We start from the raw sequence: 22,270 nt of genomic DNA, 5'->3' as shown, positions 1-22,270 counted from the left end.
GTTCTGCTGAAGGTCAGTCACTGCTGTAACTGAACATTTTATATGAATTCAGATTTTTTTATTAGTTTATAACATGTCTACTTAAAAGGAATTGTGTCATCTAAGAAATTAAGTTTGGGTGTTTAAGAAAAAAATCTGACAATAGAAATTTCAGGTATGATGTCCGGACATTGGATTGGATTCATATAGTCCAAAAACGTATTAAAAACATACTAAAACTCTTCCTTTTCTGCTCATAATATTAATGTCAAAACAGTAAGTTAAGTCGATATGAAAAGTATATTATTTTAGTCATCTAATTTGAAATCTAAGGATCATTTCAGAGCAATTTTAGTACCACAGCAAACTGGTACCCACAGGAGGTATAACCTCTTGGCATACAGCCGATTGGCTCAGCACGGGCAAGGTGGCACACAAGCATCGGCCACTGACTCAAAGTCTCATGGCGCCTACAGTGTATTTAAGTCTAAGCTGAAAGTCTAGGTCCCAAACACTTAAGGATCTTTGAGTGAATTGCATATTATTGCTCACGAGGACAGCGGGAACTGGTGGCTAAAATGGAAGGAAGTTAGGCCCTTCCTGGGGTGCCATTGGGCGTGCCGTACTGATGGTGCAGTGTCCTTTGTAGAACTTCCAGTCAGATTTGTTACTTACTTGCGTTCTCGGACACCGACTCTTCATTTCGACTAAACTCTCTGGCTTTACAATTTATATTTCTAGGATCACCTTTCAATGGATCCAAATGGACATTCGTTTACTTCTTCCTCAGTTATGACTTATTCCAAAGTAGGAGACGAACCACCAAAGGTTTTCCAGGCCTCAACTCAAACCCGTCGGGCTCCAGGAGGAGTGAGTATTTTCTAAGCATTCTTAGAGCTTTATAAAGTTGTGGAAAAGTAGAGCGCCTATGCCAAATGCTAATTATTAAAATCTGACCTGGTACTATGGGTGTGTGGAGGGAAAAAGACCCATGTTACCATGAAGAACAATTAGGCATTTATTGTCTGCCCGATCCCACATTTTTTATGCAATTATCTATTGATGTTTATTACCTTTACATGTTGACAGTTATGTAGACACTGAAAGAAGTCTGTTTCATAAAATAAGTGTCTACTTTTAATATATTATATTTGAAGTAAATACTTTTTTAAACTCATGAAATATTACAAGTAGATAGAAAGGATATAAAGAATAATATAAATTCCCATATTCTTTTCATCCAGCTTAGTCAAATCACATTTTTCTTTTCTTTTTTTCTGTTTTTTTTATTGTTGTTCGAGTACAGTTGTCTCCATTTTCCCGACACCGCTTTCTCCTGCCCCACCCACCCCACCTCCGACCCTCAGTCCTCCCCACCTTTGGCTTTGTCCACAGTTCCTTTATACGTGTTCCTTCATGACCTTTGCCCTTCTTTCCTGTTATCCCCCCACCTTCCAGTTACTGTCAGTTTCTTCTTTATTTCAATGTCCCTTGTTCTATTTTACTTGCTTGTTTGTTTTGGGTTCCACTTATAGGTGAGATCATATCATATTATTCTTTTACTGCCTGGCTTTTTCACTTACCATCATACTCTCCAGATCTGTCCATTCTGTCACAAAGGGTAGGATCTCCCTCTCTCTTTCTGCTGCATAGAATTCCATTGTGTAAATGTACCACAGTTTTTTGATCCACTCATTTACTGATGGGCACTTAGGTTGCTTCCAACACTTGGCTATTGTAAATTGTGCTGCTATGAACAGTGGGGTGCATAGGTTCTTTTGAATTGATGTTTGGGGATTTTTAGGGTATCATGCCAGCAGTGGGATCACTGGGTCAAAAAGCAGTTCCATTTTTAGTTTTCTGAGGAAATTCCATAGTGTGGAATTTTCTGAGGAAATTCTGAGGAAATTCCAAATAAATGACTAATTTTCTACAGTGACTGCACCAGTCTGCATTCCCACCAACAGTGCACTAGAGTTCTCTTTCCTCCACAACCTTGCCAGCTCTTGTTGTTTCTTGGTTTGTTTATGATGGCCATTCTGACCAGTGTGCAGCGGTTCCCTATTTGCTTTAAATGGTCTCTTTTTTATCTTCTTTTGAAGCAAAAACTTTGCAGATGCAGTTAAGCCTCCAGTGCACTCTACCCTCCTGATCCCTTTTCCTTTTCTCCCCCTCAAAGAGAGCTGTTTTCTTGTATCTGGAATTTATCGTTTTTATGCATGTTTTTACAATTTTATTACTTACATGTGCTTCATAAACAATATAAGGAATTATTTTCAGGTTTCTAAACTTTATATAAATGGCCTCACATTGCATGTCCTCTGCTACTTGACTTTGCTCAATGATATGCTTCTGAGATTTATTCAAGTAGATATGTGTATATCCGGTTTCTTTGCCTTCTTAACAGTATCCAAAATACAAATATACCGCAGTTTTAAAATCTATTTTTTTACTGATAAGCAATTAGGTATTTCTAATTTTTTATTTATTCATATTTAAACATGGCTCCTTGTGCAAAGGTCTAGGAATGGTATTGTTGGTTTGTAGGAGATTTGCATCATTTTCATTAGAAATTACTAAGTTGCTATCAGAGCTTCCACAAACTCTGGTATGAGAGCTCCCACTTCTCCCTATCTTGGTTAGTACTTATATTTAAAAAAAATACATTTGCCTGCCCTGTGATGTGAGTGGTTCATTTTTTAGTTCTTACATATAAGGCATACCTGTTAATCATGCTTTTGCAATGGTGCAGCTAATTCATCTCAGAGGTTGTAATTTCACCTTGCTGTAAGTGACATGCTTCTTAAATGGAAACAGAATATAAATGAGATGTCCCACAGCAAACCATGTTAGCAGTTTGGGGCTATCATCAATATTCTAATAACCCATAGAGTTCACAGGTGGGAGTCATGAGATTCAGTCCTATCGACCTGACTGCGGAGTCGTTACTTGCTCTCACCTGCAGGCACGCTGCTACATGCTTCCCGTCCGTTCCGGCACGTGTGCAATGGCAGTGTTGAAGGCACTACGTTTTGTGTCATTGCTTTCCTTTGTTCTTGTATTTGATTACACTGTTGAAAAAGGTTAACTTGTATTGGTTCTATTTGTCCTAGACATTTTCATTTCAAGCAGTTCAGGAAATATCAGAACTATTACCATAATTTTACTGCAGGGTGATAGTGGAACTGAGTACCCATTATTTTTAGACCAGTAGAGTTACTGTTTATTTTTACTTGAGGGTCTTATTCTTATAGTAAACAGTCCCTGAGGAGTTTAGAATTATATCCATTCTCTATATATTTAAATAGTAGTCTTTTTTTTTGCCTTGCTTGGTGTGGCTCAGTGGATTGAGTGCTGCCATGTGAACCAAGGGGTCACTGGTTCAATTCCAGGTCAGGGCACATGCTTGAGTTGCAGGCTGGGTCCCCAGTTGGAGACATGTGGGAGGCAACGGATCAATGTATCTCTCACACATCAATGTTTCACCCCTGTTCTTTCTCCATCCCTTCCCATCTCTCAAAAAATAAATAAATATTATGTAAAAGAAAGATAATAAGTAATAGCTAATTTTTATTTTTTACTTTTACAGATAAAGGAAACTAGGAAGGCATTGAGAGACTCTGACAGTGGAGTAGAAAAAATGGCCATTGGCCATCATCTCCATGACCGAGCTCATGTCATTAAAAAATCAAAGAACAACAAGACCGGAGACGAAGAGGTCAACCAGGAGTTCATCAATATGAATGAAAGTAAGTTATCACAGAAGATGGCATTCCTCCTCTTAAAGTCAAAGTAGCACCTGTAACTGGTGGACCTTAAATGTGTTTCATAGAGACATTTCATAGGATGTCATTTTGAGGTAGTTTATAAATGTGTAGGAAATGCTTTGTCAAAGTAATGTAATTTTGATTTCATAATTCACAACAGATTGTTTTTATAGTAACTTTTGATAATGCTCAGTATCATTTATTTTTTGTTTTCTATTTGGGAAATGGAATATTTTCCATTTTTATTTAGTAAGATTAAGTAAGCAAAATGGGTGTTAAATATTTCTGATTTTCAAAGAAGTACATTTGAAAAGTATAAAAAAGCATAAATAAGAAAATTAAAAATATCTGTAATCTCAATCCAAAATATCGACTGTATTTCTTCTTAATAATTTCATGTATAAATAAACATACCTACTTTTTTAAGTTAATATTTTACTATCTATATAATTTATATTGTGCTTATTTTAATTCTCCACTCTGATTGTGAACAGTCATCTATATTTTTCAAAAGCATTCTAAATGGTTACCTAAAAATTTTATCATGAATATGCCATAATTTATTTAAAAGGTTCTATGTTGTTGTGTATTTAAGCTTTTATATAAATAAGATTTTAATATCTGGTATTGTTAGAAATATGTGTTATAAATATATAGTATATCATGTGTATATCAAGTAAATCTTCTCACTGTCTAGATTTTATATTCATTCTTGAATGAACTTGTCTTTCTTGTATCATAACTCTTATCATTGTTGTTTTTAAGTTATATTCATCTCCTGTTTTCAGAAAATATCCTGAATAAATATATTTTATCATAGTAAAGGATTTGAATTACTATATAATTTTAGAAAAAGAATTTCTCTTAGGGTTGGAGTTTGATAAACTTGTTCTTGTGTAATGAGATGGAGACCACAATGCCTAACCTTTCTGTAATTTTAACCTCTATAACTGTGTCATGTTGAAATATATACAGAATACTTCACCATAATTAACACGATGAAGAAGAATTTAGTGAAGGGATGCATTATGATAAAGGTAACCTGAAAGACTGCACGTTGTCACTTACCTATTGCTGTTACTGTGGAAGGTAGATCATGTATTTCACAGTAACGTAAGTTGGAAGTCGAGGTTGGCGACCTGTCTTCGGACACTGACAACAGGAGTGTGTGAGGCTGAAGTGACCTAGGAGGTAAGGTTAATAGGAAGTGCTGGCCACAGGCGGAGTGTTTCCCTGCAGAGAAAAAGAGGATCACTCCGGGAAACCCAGTAAGAAAGACTGTAAGTCAGTGACTTGGGTCAAGTGGTCCACTGGGTAGAATACTACGATATCCAGGCAGGTCCGTGAAAAGCCAGATCATCAAAAACAAAATTGTCAGTAGGAACAGGAGAGGAACAAACAGAAAAGGTGATATTACCCTGCGTCAGAACCTTTAGAGTTGAAGCCGTTTCTTGCCTCCACCTTGAGGTTAGGCTGATGGAAACATCAGGGTAATGTGAAGTGCGTGGGCAGCAAGGTGTGTACTGACAATTGATACCTTCACACTTTCCCTTTTGTTTCAATGTTGAATGTAGGTGATGCTCATGCTTTTGATGATGAGTGGCAAAATGAGGTTTTAAAGTACAAACCGGGGGGACGGTGGCGCAATCTAGAGAACACCAGGATGCGGGGTGCTGGGCATGAGGATTCGGGATCCCGAGAGCTTAAAAGAAGGTAAACATTATTTCTAAAATAAATGGTGTTCTTTTAAGAAGACTTAAGGGAAAAGGTTATGTAACTTTACCTCCGTCATCCAGAAGTTCCCATTAACATCCTAGTGGTCTGTTGTCAACAGTATCTTTGGTGAAAGATATAATTTTACATATGTCTGGGTATACCACACACATTTAATTTTATACCTAAAAAGCACTAATATTTCAGGGTTACATGATTAGTAACTCACTTCAAATTAGTCTTCAGAAGATAAGGGCGGAATTCTCCAAGGAACAGGGATGTGCCACAAAGTAGTTTTCTTGTGAAACAGGTTTTAATGCGGATATACAGTAGGTGAAGTCACATGTTGTGTCAGGTGAAGACACTGGTATCTAGAGAGGTGGCAAGGGCTAAGGGACTGTATTTGAAAGGCAGGACAAAAATTTCCTAATAGGCCAAAAAGCAGTATTTAATAGCAAGGGCACTTTTAGACACTTGTTTAATCATCCTTTGGAATTACCTTTGGAATAGCTGGGAAGTATAACTGTTCAGTGTATAAATGTTTAGCATTTAGTGTATTTTCTAGAGGTGCAATTTAATTTGGGTCTCTGGGGCGGGGGGGAATGGAGAACACAATACCTAATTCCTATTGAAATTACACGCACATGAGAGAGAGACCTCAACAGCCCTTGAAACAGCAGGCCTGTTTGAGGTATAGGAGGGGGGTCTGATGCATAGGGCGGAGGGCTTCACAAAACCTGTGGGGGCCAGGGGGTGTTAAGTAAATCAGAAAATGTGTGCAGAATTCTATATGCTAGCATCTTTCATTTTAAAATACTTGTTTAGGAGTTTAGAGCCCTAGTAGTATTTTCTATAGAAAATCTGCTCCCATATTAATTTTAGATAATATTTGTCCCACTTTGACAAGTTTGTTGATCAAAACCTAACAGTGATAAGACTGACTAGGAAATCCAGATGCCAGTAAAAGAAAGCATGTCCTTTGTAGATGATCTCTAAATCTATGGTCCTGTGAGGGGCATTTTCTGTACACTAGTAAAACCATGCGATAGAACTTTCTGAAATTATTTTCTGTAGTAATGAAATGTTATATATCTGTCCTGCCCCAAAATCTAGTCACATGTCGCCATTGAGTCACATGTAAAATGTGGCCGGCGCACTGAGAAACTGAATTTTAAATTTTTATTTTAATTAATTTAAATAGAAGTGATATGGCTACCACGTTGGGCAGTGTGGTCAAACCATACATGGTGGAATCTGTCTCAGGAAAGCAGCTGCTGCTTCCTTAAGTGTTAGGCGAAATGGTCCGCCATGTGCTTTTCAAAGCCATTAAGGAACTGTTGAGATAAATCTTTGCTTAAGTCACAGTGGTTTCAAACATGTTTGCATTGATTTGTCAACCAGTGACCATTTAAAAAATGGTATTAATGTTCATATGTACATTTCTCAGGGAGAAACCTCTTCGAAGTCCAGCCATTGAACATGGAAGAAGAGCAAATGCTTTTGTGGACAAACTCAACATCAAAGGCTCACCTGTGAAAATCAACAAAAAATAAATAGCCTTGCATGTGAAGTGTTTAGTTTGGGTTGTTTTAACAGAGAAAATAATGGTGCTGGGTAATACACATAAGACCAATCTCTTGTTGTTAAATCAATACTGTACTTTGCAGTTTTCTTCTGTTATCTCAGTGTAATGGAAGTTGCTAGCTTTATAATTGTCCCTACTGGAAGAATAAAACTTTGATTTTCAACAACATGGCGAAGTTGTCAAACATTCTATCAAACTCTTTACTTTAAAACATACTGTTTTTAAAGTCCACATGCTTGATTTTGCTTTCCCGGTTATTTTCTGATTGGCTAGGTATTCTTTTATACAAGATTGAACGTGGAGCTAGTTTTATATAATTAGTTACAAGAAAGTTAAATTTCTAAAAGGTGGCCTTGATTTTTACTAACACTACACTAGAGTCATGTTAATAAAGGTTAAAATTATTTAGCTCAAATGTTATGTGTTGTAAAGCCAGCTAGCTTAAGGAGTTTTTTAAAGATAAAGCAAAACTATACTGTCTTATGAGAAATTAGTTATTATTTTGGCAAAGAAAATAAAGAATCAAAGAGTTTGTTTTTAAAGAAATATTTTCAATTGCTAATCTTTGTGAATTTCCTTCTTGTAGTTTTTTTATAGCATTTTTTCTATATCAATGTTTATTAGGCTTTACATTGACCTTTCTGTGTAACTTCTTAAGGTAGCATATTTCTACTCTCCTTTCTTACAAACAGCTTAATCTGTCTCCGTGGTTAACACTCTAAAGTCAGAGTGTCCTGCTCAGCCTTTCTGTGACATTTAGAAAAATGCATTCGGTATTCTGCAAACCCGAATGATTGATTGTCTCAAAATTTCTTAGACAGTTGATGTGTGTGTTTGAGCAAGGTATTTAATAATTCAGTTGTTCCCTTTTTAATTATACCATTTACAAAGTCAGCTCTAGCATTTTTGTTCTAGAATTCGAACATTAATTTGTTTTTATAAAAGTTAGGTTTGAACTTTACTAGAATCTAAAACTTTATTCCTTATGTCTTTGTTGTGTCAAGGGGAAAAATAAAAGCAGAAAATCCACTATTGCTCTACAATTCGAATAGCGTCCTTTTTTGCTTGGGAAGCAGAATCATGTGATTGTCCTCATATTCTTCTAGTGTTCTGCACCATCTTTTGTTAATGTTATTAATCATTGTTTCACGCCTTTAGTTAGTCACTAAGATAAGGTGCATATGTATTGATTAATTTTTATAACAAAAAGTGCACAAGAATTAAAGATGTTTAAAATTTTTCTTTTCTACACACTTTAGTGTTCATAACATATATAACAATTGGGTGATTGTCATAAGGCATAAATTTTAAAAAACACTTGTATAAATTCATTTCATAGAGCAAAACCTCAAGAGTAGACATTGTAGACACTGTAACTAAACTCCTTTTGCCTAAATCATTATACTTATGATAACTGGAATCATTATATTCAAATATGAAGACACTTTAATAAATAATTGTACTTAAAACGGTGTAACTTCGGTGCATCATATAGTAGTTTGAGAATTCATGGACACTTTTCCTCCTAGTTTGTTTACCATTAAAGTTAAATAAAAATTGAACTAAATATATGTATTATCCCACTGTGCTTCTTCCTAAGGGGCCACTAGACATACAGAGATTAAATGTCAAATCTTTTATGTTCACATCATGCTGACATTGTCTTTTTTCCAGAATTTATTTTTACCATAGTGCAGAAGTCAACCAGCATCAAAAAGAAGGCCCTCTGTGGCTTGCAGTTCACATAATGTATTATTTTTCCTTAATGGGCAACATTGATCTTTCTGGAACTCTGGGTCTCCTGGGAATGCAAGGATATTAACAATTTGGTGGCTGTGGCCTTAATAATAAGGCTGAGTTGCATACTTAGGCTCCTTGCAACTTGAAAAGTTTTCCTGGTGCTGGCAAGTCCCAGTGATAAGTTTCTGTGATCTTCCTGACTCCATTGTCCTGTACTGTCACAGGGCGATTCCGGGAGCAGATTGGGGTCCGATGGTGTTGTGCTTGTGTCAGTGTAACGGGATTTAGAGGTGGGGCCTTGAGAGCTGATTAGGTCAGGAGGGCGGAGCCGTCTGGAATTAGTGACTTTGAGAAGTAGACTCAGAGAACTCCCTTGCTCTTTCTTCCAGGTGAACACAGAGTGAAGTTACTGCCTTTGAACCAGGAAGTAGTTCCTCACCCAAAGTCAAATCTCCCAGCCTTGCTCTTGAACTTCCCAGCCCCCAAAACTTTGTGAAATTTCTATTGTTTATAAGCCACCCAGTCTACAGTACTTTTGTCACAGCAGCCCAAAGGAACTGAGACAGTGGTCCCAGGCGATCAGACTAGGACGGTTGGGAGATTCTACCAAGGCTCAGCCTGGACTGCAAACAATAGGATCTTCATTGTGGTGAAAATGTACATATCTGATACTTCCTTAGGCCCCTTTTACGTAGGTTTGCAGTGATCTGCATTCTAATGATCTCTTTGTCCCCGTGTCACGTGGTGTTTGGGGGTTCTCATAGATTTGGTGTCCTCTGGTGAATTTTGCTTTAAACGCCATCTGCTACCTTCTGTCTGCCTTTCCACCATCTTATAATATTTGTTCGTGAAAACTTCCTTCAGGCTTGCCTTTGTATGAGAAGTTTGCTTTGGGAGAATCCTTCTGCCCACGCATGTTGCCTTCTAACCACACGTTTCTCGGGTCAGTAGTCAGCCTGAGACGGACATAGCAATGCCTCACATTTGACAGAACATCAGTCAGCTCTTCATGGGTTTGCTGGCTAAAAGATTTGTATTACCTCGGGCATAACTTCAGCGAGGCCTTGCAGTGACCACTTTGGGGAACTGGGGCATGTTGAAGACCTTCCCTTGAGAGGCGCGTTAGAAGACTGCACCAAAAAATACAGGCAAAGCCTCCGTGTCACTTATCTGAAGATGCACACTTTGTTTCTGTTGAAGCTGCCTATCTTCTGTTTTCATGCTTCAGGACTTTTTAACTCTGCAGCTTGTAGTTAAACTCTCTTCTTGAGGAGGGAAAGTAATTAGACTTTTACATGGATACTCCCATATTTGTATTATTAAATGAATGAAACAAGGAGGCCATTAGATTGAGGTGGCTTTCGTGCCTCAGTAGCTCCTGGGAGCAAAGCAAAACCTAAGCCTGTAATGGCTCAAGGTGAAGAAATTGAAACCTAAAGACACCCAATCACAAACAGCCAAATAGGCTTTCCTAAGGAAGGCAACAGCTTGAGCTACAGTCCAAGACTTTCATTGTTTTGCTTCTGCCTCGTTGTAAGTCTTTCCCCAGCTGCCCTTGGTGGAGAACTGCTAATCACTTGTGGATTGATGCTGCCCATTGCAATCAATTTGCTCGAACAAAAATATGCCTCAGTTTATCTTTTAGCAGTGCAAAGCTGGCTCTAGCTAGCTAAATTTAGCTATGTTTTAGCTAAATTTAGTTTTTCAGATCTTCAGTTAACTTTTCAAAACCTTAGAAATGTTAACCCTTAGATACTTGGACAATTTCTGAGTAAAAGTGATACAAATCTTTGGTTACTAAAGATAGTTTCAATTTATCTTCATTTATATACTTTATCAGATGACTATGAATTTCACACTGTGCAAATAGGTGGGTGATATATTTTTATATTTTACCCCTTTATAACTTAAAAGAGGTAATCTATAATGTGTACTCACAAAGACTGAGCTAAACAGTGGTTCATTTTCTGTCTTTCCATTTTTTTATATAGAGAAAATAAAAATTGACTACTTTGGTTAAAAGTGGCATTAAAATAATTCAGAGTATATATGGTATAATAATTACAGACGAACATAATTAGTATAAATTTATACTGAAGGAAATTTTGTTAAAGTAGTAATTTCAGTGTAACTGATACACTTTTATTTAACATAATTATCTTAAAATTCAAGTAAAAACCTTAATTTTATTACTATTTACATAATTATGTATTCAATTCATGTATTTTTAAAAATATTTTATTTATCTTTTAGAGGGGAAGGGAAGGAGAGAGGGAGAGAAATATCAATGTATGGTTGCCTCTTGTGTGTCCCCTTCTGGGAACTGGCCTGCAACCCAGGCATGTGCCCTGACTGGGAATCGAACCTCGCTATCCCTTGGTTCTCAGGCCTGCGCTCAATCCACTGAGCTACACCAGCCAGGGCCTAATTTATGTGTTTTAGACAAATACATATAAACACCATTAAAGACTATGTAATTAAAAGTCTATAAGTGAAAATGTTTAAAGTTACAGTCAATGTTAATGGATTTATCAAAGCAGGTCATAAACCCTTTATTGCAGATTACATGGATGATCTGCAAAGAGTACATTCAAAATTCATCATTGAGACTTTGATTTTTCTTCTCGTCCCTTGTAATTTGCTCTGATTTCTATTCACTTGGTCTCATTCATTCATTCATTTAACAAATGCTTATTGAGCACCCTACACATGCAAGAGGATACAGCAGTTAACAAAACCAAATCATGTCCTTACGGAACTGACATTCTCACTGGTAGTCAGACAATAAACAGATATCAGATATCTAACTGTCTGGATATAGCTAAGAAATGCTCTGCAGGAAATTGAAGTAGCATGAGAAGACAGAAAAACTTGCTGTTTTGGAAGAGTTTGTAGGGAACATCTCACCTAGAAGCTGTTTGAACAGAGAGCAGAAAGTAAGTGGAAGAAGCTCACTGGTATCTGGGGAAGAGCAAGCACTCCGGTCATGGGAGGCTAAGCAAAGAGGCCAAAATGGCTGGAGCAACAAGGCAAAGGAAGTAGAGCTACACTGACCGTCAGCTGCTCAAGCAGAGCCCTGCAGCTACGTGCTTACTCTGACAGGGAGGGGAAGTCATTACCGATTTTTTAAAAATCAGTCATGAAAAATTTCAAACCCACAAAAGTAGAGAGAACAGCAACAATGAATTCACTGGATGGAGTGTTGACCCACAATGGCGTGATCTGGCTTAAAGGGATCCTTTAGTTACTGTGTTGACAATCGAAAGAACAGCAGCAAGGACTATTGCAGTAATTCTGACGAGGTGTCAGGACTTGAGAGGTGAGGAGAAGGGGCAGGTTCTGGATCTGTTTTTGAAGGTAGTGCCTATATCATATGGTGACTGATCAGGAGTGTCAGAGTGCCGTCAAAGTGAGTAACATTTTTGGTATGGGCAATCAACGTTGTTCCCGTTCATACGATGAAGACTGTGGAAGTGTTTGGGAGGAAGATCAGAAGATCTCTATTTTGGACATACTACGTTTGAAATGTCGCTAAGAGACTCAAGTGGAATCATTAAGAATACTGTCTTCCTTGAGCTGGGCATATAACGTTTAACATCAAACAATGTCAGAACATATTGTAATGAGAAAATGCACAAATGATGGTTTATTATTTTCTTACATTCTTTTCAGGTCAGTTCCTACAATAATTTTTTATATTTGTATTAGCATAGATAACAATTGTGCATTTTTCACTTAAATTGTGTTACAAACATTTCTCCACATTGCTGTATCAGCAAAACATTGACGTTTAAAGACTGCATCTTTCTGGAAGTATGCAAAAGCCCAATTAGTGCCGCAAAGCGACGGCACTTCCTCTTCCTAGCCGGTAGATGGCGCCCGAGCAGCAATTGGAGCTGCTCTGCTCAGAGGTCCGGAAGCTCCTCCCTCTTTCCCTACTTTCCCTCCCTCGCGTCCTTCACCCCGGAAGTGCTCGCCTGGCACTGATTGCCGGCGTGACTTTAAACGCTCTGGTTTCGGTGAATGTTGCTGAGCGCACACGGAGTAGCTGAACCTCCGCACCGGTTCTGCATTTGTCATGAGGCTGCTGGGCGCAGCCGCTGTCACGGCTCTGGGACGCGGGCCGCTCCCGCGGATCCCGGCCGTCCTGGGCTGGCAGGGAAAGCAGGTATTTATCAGTTCCCAGCGAGATGGGACCGAACTAGGGACTGGAACTTTGCGTCCCTCCCGGGCCAGGGAGGTAGTAACACCCCTTCCCTTCCCGGCACTTGGTTACTGACAGCTCTGAATACAAGAGCTGTGTACCTCTGTGCTGAAAAGCCCCTCGTGCCTTCACAATTACTTGTTACTCATGAACAGCGTCTCGGTGCCCTGGGAAGTTGGACGTGCCCCGATTTATGGTTAAGTCTCTTCTTTTTGGTATCCCACCTTAAAGAGAAGTGACTGGAGTGAAGTCAAGACAGCTGAAAAATTAGTGTGTCCAGGGCTCGAACCCAGACCTTCTTCCTCATTATCAAGCGCTCTTTTTCATTGTAGAGCGTCATTGGTCTGACTGCCCACTCTTTCAAATAACTCAACCCTGGGTTATTTGATTTGGCGCTCAAACCTCCCGGTCCTTTTCCGTTGTCTTGTTTCTGCCTTGTGCGGGGGGCGCAGAATGAAGAAGTGTGGTTAGGTAGGAGTGGAGTCTTTCCTATCATGCAAGCTTCATTTGCTCCGTTTGCTGATGTCTCTGGCATTGACTCAACTAAGCGCCTAACACCTAGATACCTTTTAATATTTTACCCGTATTTTCCAAGGTCTTTTGCTTTCCCCTTCCCAGAAGTGGCTGCAGAGGTTTATATCGTGTCTTGTCTCCATAAAATTCAAGATTTTTCCCCTCCCCACGATTTAAATAATTTTTTTAAAATGTGACTAATTGTTTTTGTGTAAAAGAAATTGGAAACCTTTTGTAGGCTGTGTGGGAGCTATTTCACCGCTGCATAGAGCATGCAAGCCCTCAAACAGCCTTGCTTGTGGTGAATTACAATAAAGGGGTAGGGAAAAAAGCTAAGTAAATTTTAAACCAATAACTGTTTCCTATTAAAGTTGTTGTTGGCAGCTGTCCTTCTGGTTTTATCAGCCCCAGTGTATAGTTTCAAACCTGTAACCTTCAGTAAAAGTATCTGCCCGGTTTATCTAATTATTTGAATATTTCTTTTTTGATTTATTTTTATTATTATATCCTTTTTAATTTTAGGAATATTTTTCTGTCCTTTCTTCCAGTCTCTCCTTTGCTTCCAAGAGTTGCAGGTTGAGACATTTATTCTTCTGACTTTCCAGGGTGTCTGGGATGATGTTTTGTGTCCATGGAGAATCCTCGGAGGAGAGATGTCCCCCAAACCCATTCCAATTTCTTGCTGTGCAATGAATTGGACTTTCTTTTTTTAGGTTAATTGGAAGGTCTGCCGATGGTGTTCTTCAGAGGTGATTCCTAATGAAAGGATAAGAAATATTGGAATCTCAGCTCACATTGACTCTGGGAAAACTACTTTGACAGAACGAGTGCTTTACTACACTGGCAGAATTGCAAAGATGCATGAGGTATTGGTTCATACAGATTCCAGATTAGTTAGCTTTGTTTTTATTGTTTTGTAGTTACGATTTAATAAGCTTCATAACCTGAAAGGGTCAAAGAATGGTTACAGTGGATGTTTAATCAAGTTCCTATCCCAATAGGCTTGAAATGTTGCCCTAAGGACTCTGTCTAGAGACCATCATAGTAGGTATATTGAGTACCAGTAGATTGTCTTTTGAGAATGTTAAGTCAGTATGATGTACCCTTAAGCAACCATCTAAATTGTACTTATTAAAAAAATTGTACTTTAATAAAATAAAAATTTTATTATATTTTTAATCCTCACCTAAGGATATGTTTATTGATTTGAGACATCAGTGTGAGAAGGAAATATCAATCTTTTGTTGCAATCCCCCCTCTGCCGCCCCTTGCCCCACCAGCCCCGCCAGCCCCACTAGCCCCACTGCCTCCCCATACCTGCCTGGACCCAGGGATCAAAGCCACAACTTTTTGGTGTATGGGACTGCTCCAGCCAAAGAGCCACCCAGCCAAGGTGCATTTACATAATTTTTAATGTTATGGAGAGATTTTTATAGTGTTAAGTGGAAAAAAAAGATTTAAAATGATGCATAGTATGGGCTTAACAGTTAAAAATACATATATCATCCCTGGCTGGTGTGGCTCATTTGTTTGAGCATTGCCCTACAAACCCAAAGGTTTCAGGTTCAATTCTTGGGCAGGGCAACTGCCTGTGTTGCAGGTTTGGTCCTCAGTTGGGGTGCATGCAAGAGGCAACTGCTCAGTGTTTCTCTCCCTCTCTCCCTCTCTTCCCCACTTTCTAGAATCAATAAAAGAAAAAAACCTTTAAAAAATATATCAGAAAAGAAAATATTTAAGAAAATCTTGAAACTTTCCTGAAGGAATTCCATCATCATTGAGTAACTTAACTTTTCATTTAAAGATACTTCTTCAGATAAAGATCATCTTCTTAAATCACATGCTTTGAAAGCTGAGTCCTTCCCACCCGGGCCTCAAATCCATATGCAGCAGAGCAGGGAAAATTCTGTTCTCCGAACATCTGCTCTGAACATCTCCGAACAGACTAACACAAGGCTGGAATAGGACCCATGCAGACGGAGCAGGGATGGCTCTCAGACGGTTGCTCTGGTGCTAGTGGCTGAGAACCAGTGAAAACAGGGTTAGGCAAGTAATGGAGGGCGAAGCCTGTAGTGTTTTCTGTTTCATGAGGTGACGTGGTTTGACAGATGAGGCTTCTGTGCAAATCACATCAGTGTTCCGGCTGCATCTCACTAAAGATTTCTTTGCTTCTTGGAATGCAGGGATGGAGCAATCTGAATTGCTGTGTTTGTGTTTAGGTGAAAGGGAAGGACGGAGTTGGTGCTGTCATGGACTCCATGGAACTGGAGAGACAAAGAGGAATCACCATTCAGTCAGCGGCCACCTACACCGTGTGGAAAGATACCAATATCAACATTATAGACACTCCTGGTGAGTTCAGTTCCTGGTTTTATTGCAGCTTGTTTGGGCAAAACCATATTTAGCGATTCTGATTCAGCTCGTTTTCGAGTATCAAATAATACTCAAAAGTGGGACTGAGTCCCTGTTGGGGAACTTTGACTTGGGTCCTAGAGCACCTGGTCCTCCTGCGGTTTCCCTGAAAAATAGTGCTAGTAAATCTGAGTAGGAAGGCTGTGCCTTTCACATGTTGTAGCTGATTCCAGAGGTTCCCATGACCTCGTATCTCTTTGAAGCGATCTTGTGGGGCTCCTGGACCTTATGGTGATGAACGGTATTAGTGATTTAAAAAAATTCACATTCTAATTAGAAGACTTAAGTGATGAGCAGAGATACGAAGACTTTTAGTTATACATATTATAAAAATGCACACTGCTCTTTAAGACCACCACACCCTTCTTTGTCTCCTCTAGGGCACGTGGACTTCACAATAGAAGTTGAAAGGGCCCTCAGAGTGTTAGATGGCGCCATCCTCGTGCTGTGTGCGGTCGGTGGGGTGCAGTGCCAGACCATGACTGTGAACCGGCAGATGAAGCGCTACAACGTTCCATTTCTAACTTTCATTAACAAACTGGACCGGATGGGCTCCAGCCCCACCAGGGCGCTGCAGCAAATGAGGTCTGAACCTTGGAGAGGACAGAGTGGGTGTGATGATCTGATAACGAACTTTGTATTCAGGACAGTTCATTCAGTATCATTAAGCTTTATTCTTACATTTCCCCTCCTTTAAAAAATGTGTTTATGTGAGTGACTTACTTGAGTAAATGGAACACTGAAGTCAGTAGTTTGGTTGGTGGTGTGATCTCATCAACTGCCTTCTCTAACATGGGGAGAATGGGACCTAAATTGTAGGGATGCTGAAGGTGAGTTCAGTCTCCATTTTGCTGTAATTAGAGAAGTTAGAACCTAGAGTAGGTTCTAAAAGTGCTTTGCATTTATTTAGACAAATGTAGAGGATCCTCTTCGCTTTCACCTTCACCCGAGGAATGTAACTGAGGCCCCGAAGCGTGTGCTGCATCCCCTTGCTCTCGGGTGACACGCCTGCTGAGACAGCATAACCCTTCCTCTCTGCACCAGACAGAGCCCAGGGGGTTTCAGAGCACGTTCCGTTTTGCACAGTTCTGTGTGTTTCAGAGAGCCCTGAAGAGAGGCGGGTTCCGCTTTTTACCCCCTGCAGAGGTGTGAAGGGAGCTGTGGGGTTTCGGCCCAGCTCACACAAGACAGAGCTGATGGCCGTGGGCGGCAAAGGTGAAGAGAGCGGAAGACAGAGTGATGACAAAGGAGACGGTGGTGGGGAACCCACAGTGACCGTGCCGCTCTGAGCGCGTGGATGGAAGTGATGCGTTTGAGAATATGAGAGTGCAACTCTTCTTTATTAGATACTTATAATATTTTCTTGGTAAAATGAACCATTTTCACTTTTTGCCTTTATTACTCATATTTTAGTTGTGCTTGGCAATGCAGGGACTCTTTCTGCCAAGCCTTTTTCTGAATTTTAGGAACATTCTTTTTTAGCATCTGTTTGACCACTTTGGTTTATATCACTCCCTTTTTCCCTGTTTTCTCATTTTTGTAACTACCACCGAACAGAATTCGAAACTTCTGGATCTGGTCTCTGTGTTTTAACTTTCCTACCATACTTTCTTCTGCTTTCTGTCTCTATTTTATAATGAGCAGTGAGTGAATTATTGAGGGCAATTTTCCAGTTCACTAACCTGCTGTTCATCAGCCTTTCAGTGATTTAGCCTGTGTTTTTCTTTTTAATTTTAGCAGTTATATACAGTTTACATAAACTTTATGTAAGTTACATAAACTTTCTCTTTTATTGCAATATCCTTATTAATAGAGGTAATTCTCAGACCTTTATATTTTATTTCTTCTATTAAATCTCTCCTTGGAGGTTAGTACTGTTTCTTGAACTCTCGTGTCTCTTAAGCTATTGGTTTCCTTCAAATATTTGGAGATGTCATGTTTTCTGTCAATAATTATAGATGGGCACCTGGAGTCTATAGCAAACAGTGGGAGCCAGAGCATGTTTCTTCTCAAACGAGAATCCCAGCCTGTAAGCATAGTTTCCAGTCGGCTGTTGTGCCCAGTGATGGTTATAGACTGATGAGCAGTGTCTGACTTCAACACCTGCACTGAGAGGCTTCCTGTCAGAACTTGTCCAGACAGCTGTAGTCTGTGGCTGGAGTAACTGATGGCTGATTCGATGTGGGCGTGGCTATCCCAGCATCCTTTCAGAGTGCTTTGTGTTGACGAAACAGGGTTGTGGCTTCCTGGGCACACGAGTCTGGCCGGCAGTCCAGTCTCGTCCCAGCGGCTTTCTTTCCTTTCTTCTGACCTGCTAGTGACACCCTCCTAGGTCTACAACATCTGGCGTTGACTCATTTTTATTTTTATTTTAGGTCTAAACTAAGTCATAATGCAGCGTTTATGCAGATACCCATGGGTTTGGAGGGTGATTTTAAAGGTATTATAGATCTTATTGAAGAACGAGCCATCTATTTTGATGGGGACTTTGGGTAAGTATTAAAAATATACCATTAAATGCTTACATTTTAGAAAGTACTAAAGAGAAGGAAAGGATGAATTCTTTAAACATAAACACGTTTTTTGAAATGTTGCTAGAAGAATATCCTCTAAGATGACTTTGTTTTAATGCCTTTAATCCTAGTTGCTTCCCATTTTGCTTAGTATTCATTCACAGGGAGAGTCTGTCACTTGTTGGGTGATATGTTCGTATCACATGATGACATGGACAGTGTGGTAGAAGGCCTTCAGTTAGTGATGTAATGCACATCCATTTATCAGCTCATTCATTCTGTGGACTTTTAGGGAGCAGCTGTGTCCTGGGTATTGTGATAAAAACTGGTAAGAAAATAGGAATCATAAATATTTCCTCTACCTACTTCATGGCATTACAGAGATAAAATGATCAATGTATAAAAGGCAGTTAGAAGTTGTACAGATGTTTAGGCATTACAAAAAGCGAACTGACAACTGTTTGACACAGTATTTGGCTTGTCAGTCAACTTTTGGGTGACTTTAGGATACAAAGTACTGTAATTGCTCGGTGGTCATCAAACCGTAGCATTCAGAAAATCACCTGGAGAGTTTGTGTGTGTGTTAACACACATACTCTTGTGTCCACCTCCAGAGATCGAGTCAGTAGATCTCAGGGTTCAGCCTGGAGGTTGCATTCTGGAAAACTCCCAGTGATGCTGATGTCCCAGGCCTGCAGACCACCCTTTGAGTGACACTGATCTGGACAGTGTGGGGGTCATAAACGACCCTTTGCTCTGAGAGTGGCCCCAATAGCCTCGCAGTTTCACACTTTCCACCTCTGCTGTGAGCTGGGGCCACTGCCCTGGCCAGTGGGTGAAGGGTGTCGTCATAGAACAGAGGTTTATCTTCAGCAGCCATCGTGTAGGGCTGTCCCACAGCCGGAGTGTTTCTCACACTTTGTGCGCGACAACTGAGTGATGACAGCAGAGTTGGCCTGTTACTCCTTCAAGTGGGCATAAGGCCCAAGAGGCAGGGATTTTTATCAGGTTTGCTCATTGCTATTTCACCAGCCAGAGGGCTGTCTGATGCATAGTGGGGACTGAACAAATGTGTGTAAATAAATCAATCAGTCCACTTCTCCAGAACTACATCAGAACCACAGATGGAACTTCTTAATAAACCTGCCCCCTTTCCCAGCCCTAGGCCACTGGGTTTGTGTATTTTGATGATTCTGTTATAAAAGTCAAAGAACCAGAGAACTTGCTAGAAAGGAAGAAGTTAAGCTCTAAAGGCTACGAAGAACATTCTTTAGAACTATTTGCAATTAGCTATTTTTTATTTAGTTATGTTTTTTCTGGAAAGATTATTCTTTTGATATTAGTTTCATTTTTAAAATACTTTGAAAACTTTCATCCAATATATCTAAATATCAAGTATATTTGCTTATTTGCTGTATATATTTTATTTGTGACTCCTCTCTGGCCTCTAGAGGAGTGGGGAGCTGGTGCCAAGGTGGACAAGTCTGTCGTATTTAGTGACCCTTTTTACTAGAAATGGGGTGGTCTGTGTGACAAATTACGCGATTGGGTTTGTTATGAATGGAAAGAAATAGTCATGTCTCTAATTCTGTGGTGTTTTGATTAATTTGGTTAGTAAAATAGGTGTTCATATGGCTTGGGAGTGAGGTTGGCTTTGAATCTTGGCCCTTCCATTTACTAGTCTCACAGGCTGGAACAATTCGCTTTGCCTGTTTTGCCTGCTGCCTGAACTTTAAAGATGCCTATCAGTGTTATTTACCGCATTGATGCAAATATATCAGAGCCCTTTCTCATCTAAAAAGATTATTGGCTATTAGTTTAACTTTTTCACTGGTGCTTTATATGTTTGATTGCATATCCTTAAATTATCAAAATAAGCCATTTCTGTTCTTAGCCAGATTGTTCGGTATGAGGAGATCCCAGCAGAATTCAGGGCAGCAGCAGCTGACCACCGGCAGGAGCTGATTGAATGTGTTGCCAATGCAGATGAGCAGCTTGGTGAGATGTTCCTGGAAGAGAAAATCCCCTCAATTTCTGATTTAAAGGCAAGTGTTTTCAAAAGAAGCCTTAAATTAACCAAAAAGAGAGAGAGAGGAAGTTTTGTTTCTCAGGGTGTGAACATGATGCCTTTTTAAAAAAAGTTATATTACTTATTTTTTAGCGCATTTACACAATGGAATACTGCTTGGCCATAAAAATTCAGGTGGACCTGAATATGATGCTTTTATGCATGGGTTTTACTAATGAAATTGGAATAAATTTATTTAACATAATTGGTTTCTTCAAAATATACTTTACATGCATATTACTGTCATGAAGGGTTCTATATAACTGAGTTACATGTTATATAATATATATTGTATTATATAACTAAGTTATATAATATCTTAAAATGGAAAGACAGTCATAGTTTGTTCTAGGAAAAAAGACTCTTACACAGCCAACCTTTTGAGTACATTTGTATTAAGAAAGAAAATAAATATAGAAATGATACAGCAATAAGTATGTATGTTCTTTAAAAAAAGAAAATAAATCAGTTAATTAAATGACACTAAATATTTTTTATTAGATGAAACATTTTTAAATGTTTATGGTTTAAACATTTAAAAATATGCAGAAGTACACAGCTGCTTAGTTTTCTGCCCCCTCCCTTAAATAGGTAACCAGTTAATAAGTTGCCAGTGTATCTTTCAAGATAGCTCTTCGGAGCTATATGTATACATATATATACATATATATGTATACATATATAAATATATATAATTTTTCCTTTATTTTACACAGTTAGCATAGTGTTTTACATAGTGTGCTGTCTACACTGTTCTTTGTGTGTGTCTTCTAAGTGTGTATATATGTGTGCGTATATATATATATATATATATATATACTTTTATCAAATTAAAAATTAGTGACATTCCAAAAGTGTTGAAAGCAGCGTTTTAGCCCCAAAAAGGCATCTGATTTTTTCTCTTTTTGTTTTGTATTTTGACCGTAAGTTACAGAGGACCTGATTCTAGTCTCCACTAGAGCCAGTACTCCAAGGAGTATTAATAATTTCTTTCATTTTTTAGTTTGTAATTGGTCTGAAACATAAAGTGTGTGACTAATCATTTAGGATTGACTAATCATTATTATTTTTTTTTTGGTAGCTTGCAATCCGAAGAGCTACTTTAAGTCGGTCATTTTCCCCTGTCTTTGTGGGAAGCGCCTTGAAGAACAAAGGAGTCCAGCCTCTTCTGGATGCGGTCGTAGAGTACCTCCCAAACCCGTCTGAAGTCCAGAATTACGCTGTTCTCCATCAGGAGGAGTGAGTCTTGGGAACAGATTCTTAGTTTATGCAGAAATGCTCTAACATTTATGCACCGAGAGAATGTAAGAAGTGTTCTGGTAGTTGTGTTTGTGTTATTTTTCATAATTTACCAAAACAGTTACCATTTCTATTTGGGTAGCAATTTTCGCACATACAAAAATATTATTCCAGTTCCCATATTACACTGTATTTGTGAGTTAGAAGTATTATTTGTTTATTATCCATCAAGGTTTACATCATTAGAAAAATTTGGGACCAGCTGTTCTCAGTCATAATTTTTTTAAAAAAAGGCTACGTGTAGCAAAAAAAAATTTTTGATTCTCATTGATTATAAGGTCTGTCCAGAAAAAGTCCAGTCATTGTTAATATAATTAGAATGCTTTGCACAGTATTGATGTAAACCTGGAAGCCAAGGAGAGTGGGCTGGAATGCCCATGAGTGAACAATGACGACTTCACTGTACTAGTCGGTGGGGGTGGTAGATGCCATTGAGTGAGCATGTGTACGGTGTGGCCATCACATTGAAGATGACTGAGC

At 38.9% G+C, this 22,270-nt stretch overlaps 2 protein-coding genes across 4 annotated transcripts in view; both read left to right on the top strand.

Moving 5' to 3' along the window:
- MLF1 (myeloid leukemia factor 1) overlaps window positions 1–7,840 on the top strand; it is a 34,248-nt gene extending 26,408 nt beyond the window's left edge. For all 3 annotated transcript variants that reach the window (XM_037046657.1, XM_037046658.1, XM_037046659.1), the window contains 4 exons: window positions 721–849; window positions 3,569–3,728; window positions 5,321–5,459; window positions 6,907–7,840. In XM_037046657.1, coding sequence (XP_036902552.1) covers window positions 721–849; window positions 3,569–3,728; window positions 5,321–5,459; window positions 6,907–7,012 — 534 coding nt within the window. In that variant the 3' untranslated portion in view covers window positions 7,013–7,840. The remainder of the gene's footprint in view (window positions 1–720; window positions 850–3,568; window positions 3,729–5,320; window positions 5,460–6,906) is intronic.
- Window positions 7,841–12,749: 4,909 nt separating this feature from the next.
- The window catches only part of GFM1 (G elongation factor mitochondrial 1), a 39,245-nt gene continuing 29,724 nt past the window's right edge, over window positions 12,750–22,270 (top strand). Inside the window, exons 1-7 of the mRNA XM_037046654.1 lie at window positions 12,750–12,952; window positions 14,215–14,367; window positions 15,718–15,850; window positions 16,291–16,495; window positions 18,286–18,402; window positions 20,318–20,468; window positions 21,573–21,730. Coding sequence (XP_036902549.1) covers window positions 12,863–12,952; window positions 14,215–14,367; window positions 15,718–15,850; window positions 16,291–16,495; window positions 18,286–18,402; window positions 20,318–20,468; window positions 21,573–21,730 — 1,007 coding nt within the window. The 5' untranslated portion in view covers window positions 12,750–12,862. The remainder of the gene's footprint in view (window positions 12,953–14,214; window positions 14,368–15,717; window positions 15,851–16,290; window positions 16,496–18,285; window positions 18,403–20,317; window positions 20,469–21,572; window positions 21,731–22,270) is intronic.

The sequence above is a fragment of the Sturnira hondurensis genome, unplaced genomic scaffold (assembly GCF_014824575.4).
Source record: "Sturnira hondurensis isolate 20B ecotype Veracruz unplaced genomic scaffold, ASM1482457v3 Scaffold0005279, whole genome shotgun sequence".
In the NCBI taxonomy this organism is placed as follows: Eukaryota; Metazoa; Chordata; class Mammalia; order Chiroptera; family Phyllostomidae; genus Sturnira; species Sturnira hondurensis.
The sequence above is the reverse complement of the archived record's forward strand: the minus strand, read 5'-3'. Positions and strand labels throughout refer to the sequence as shown.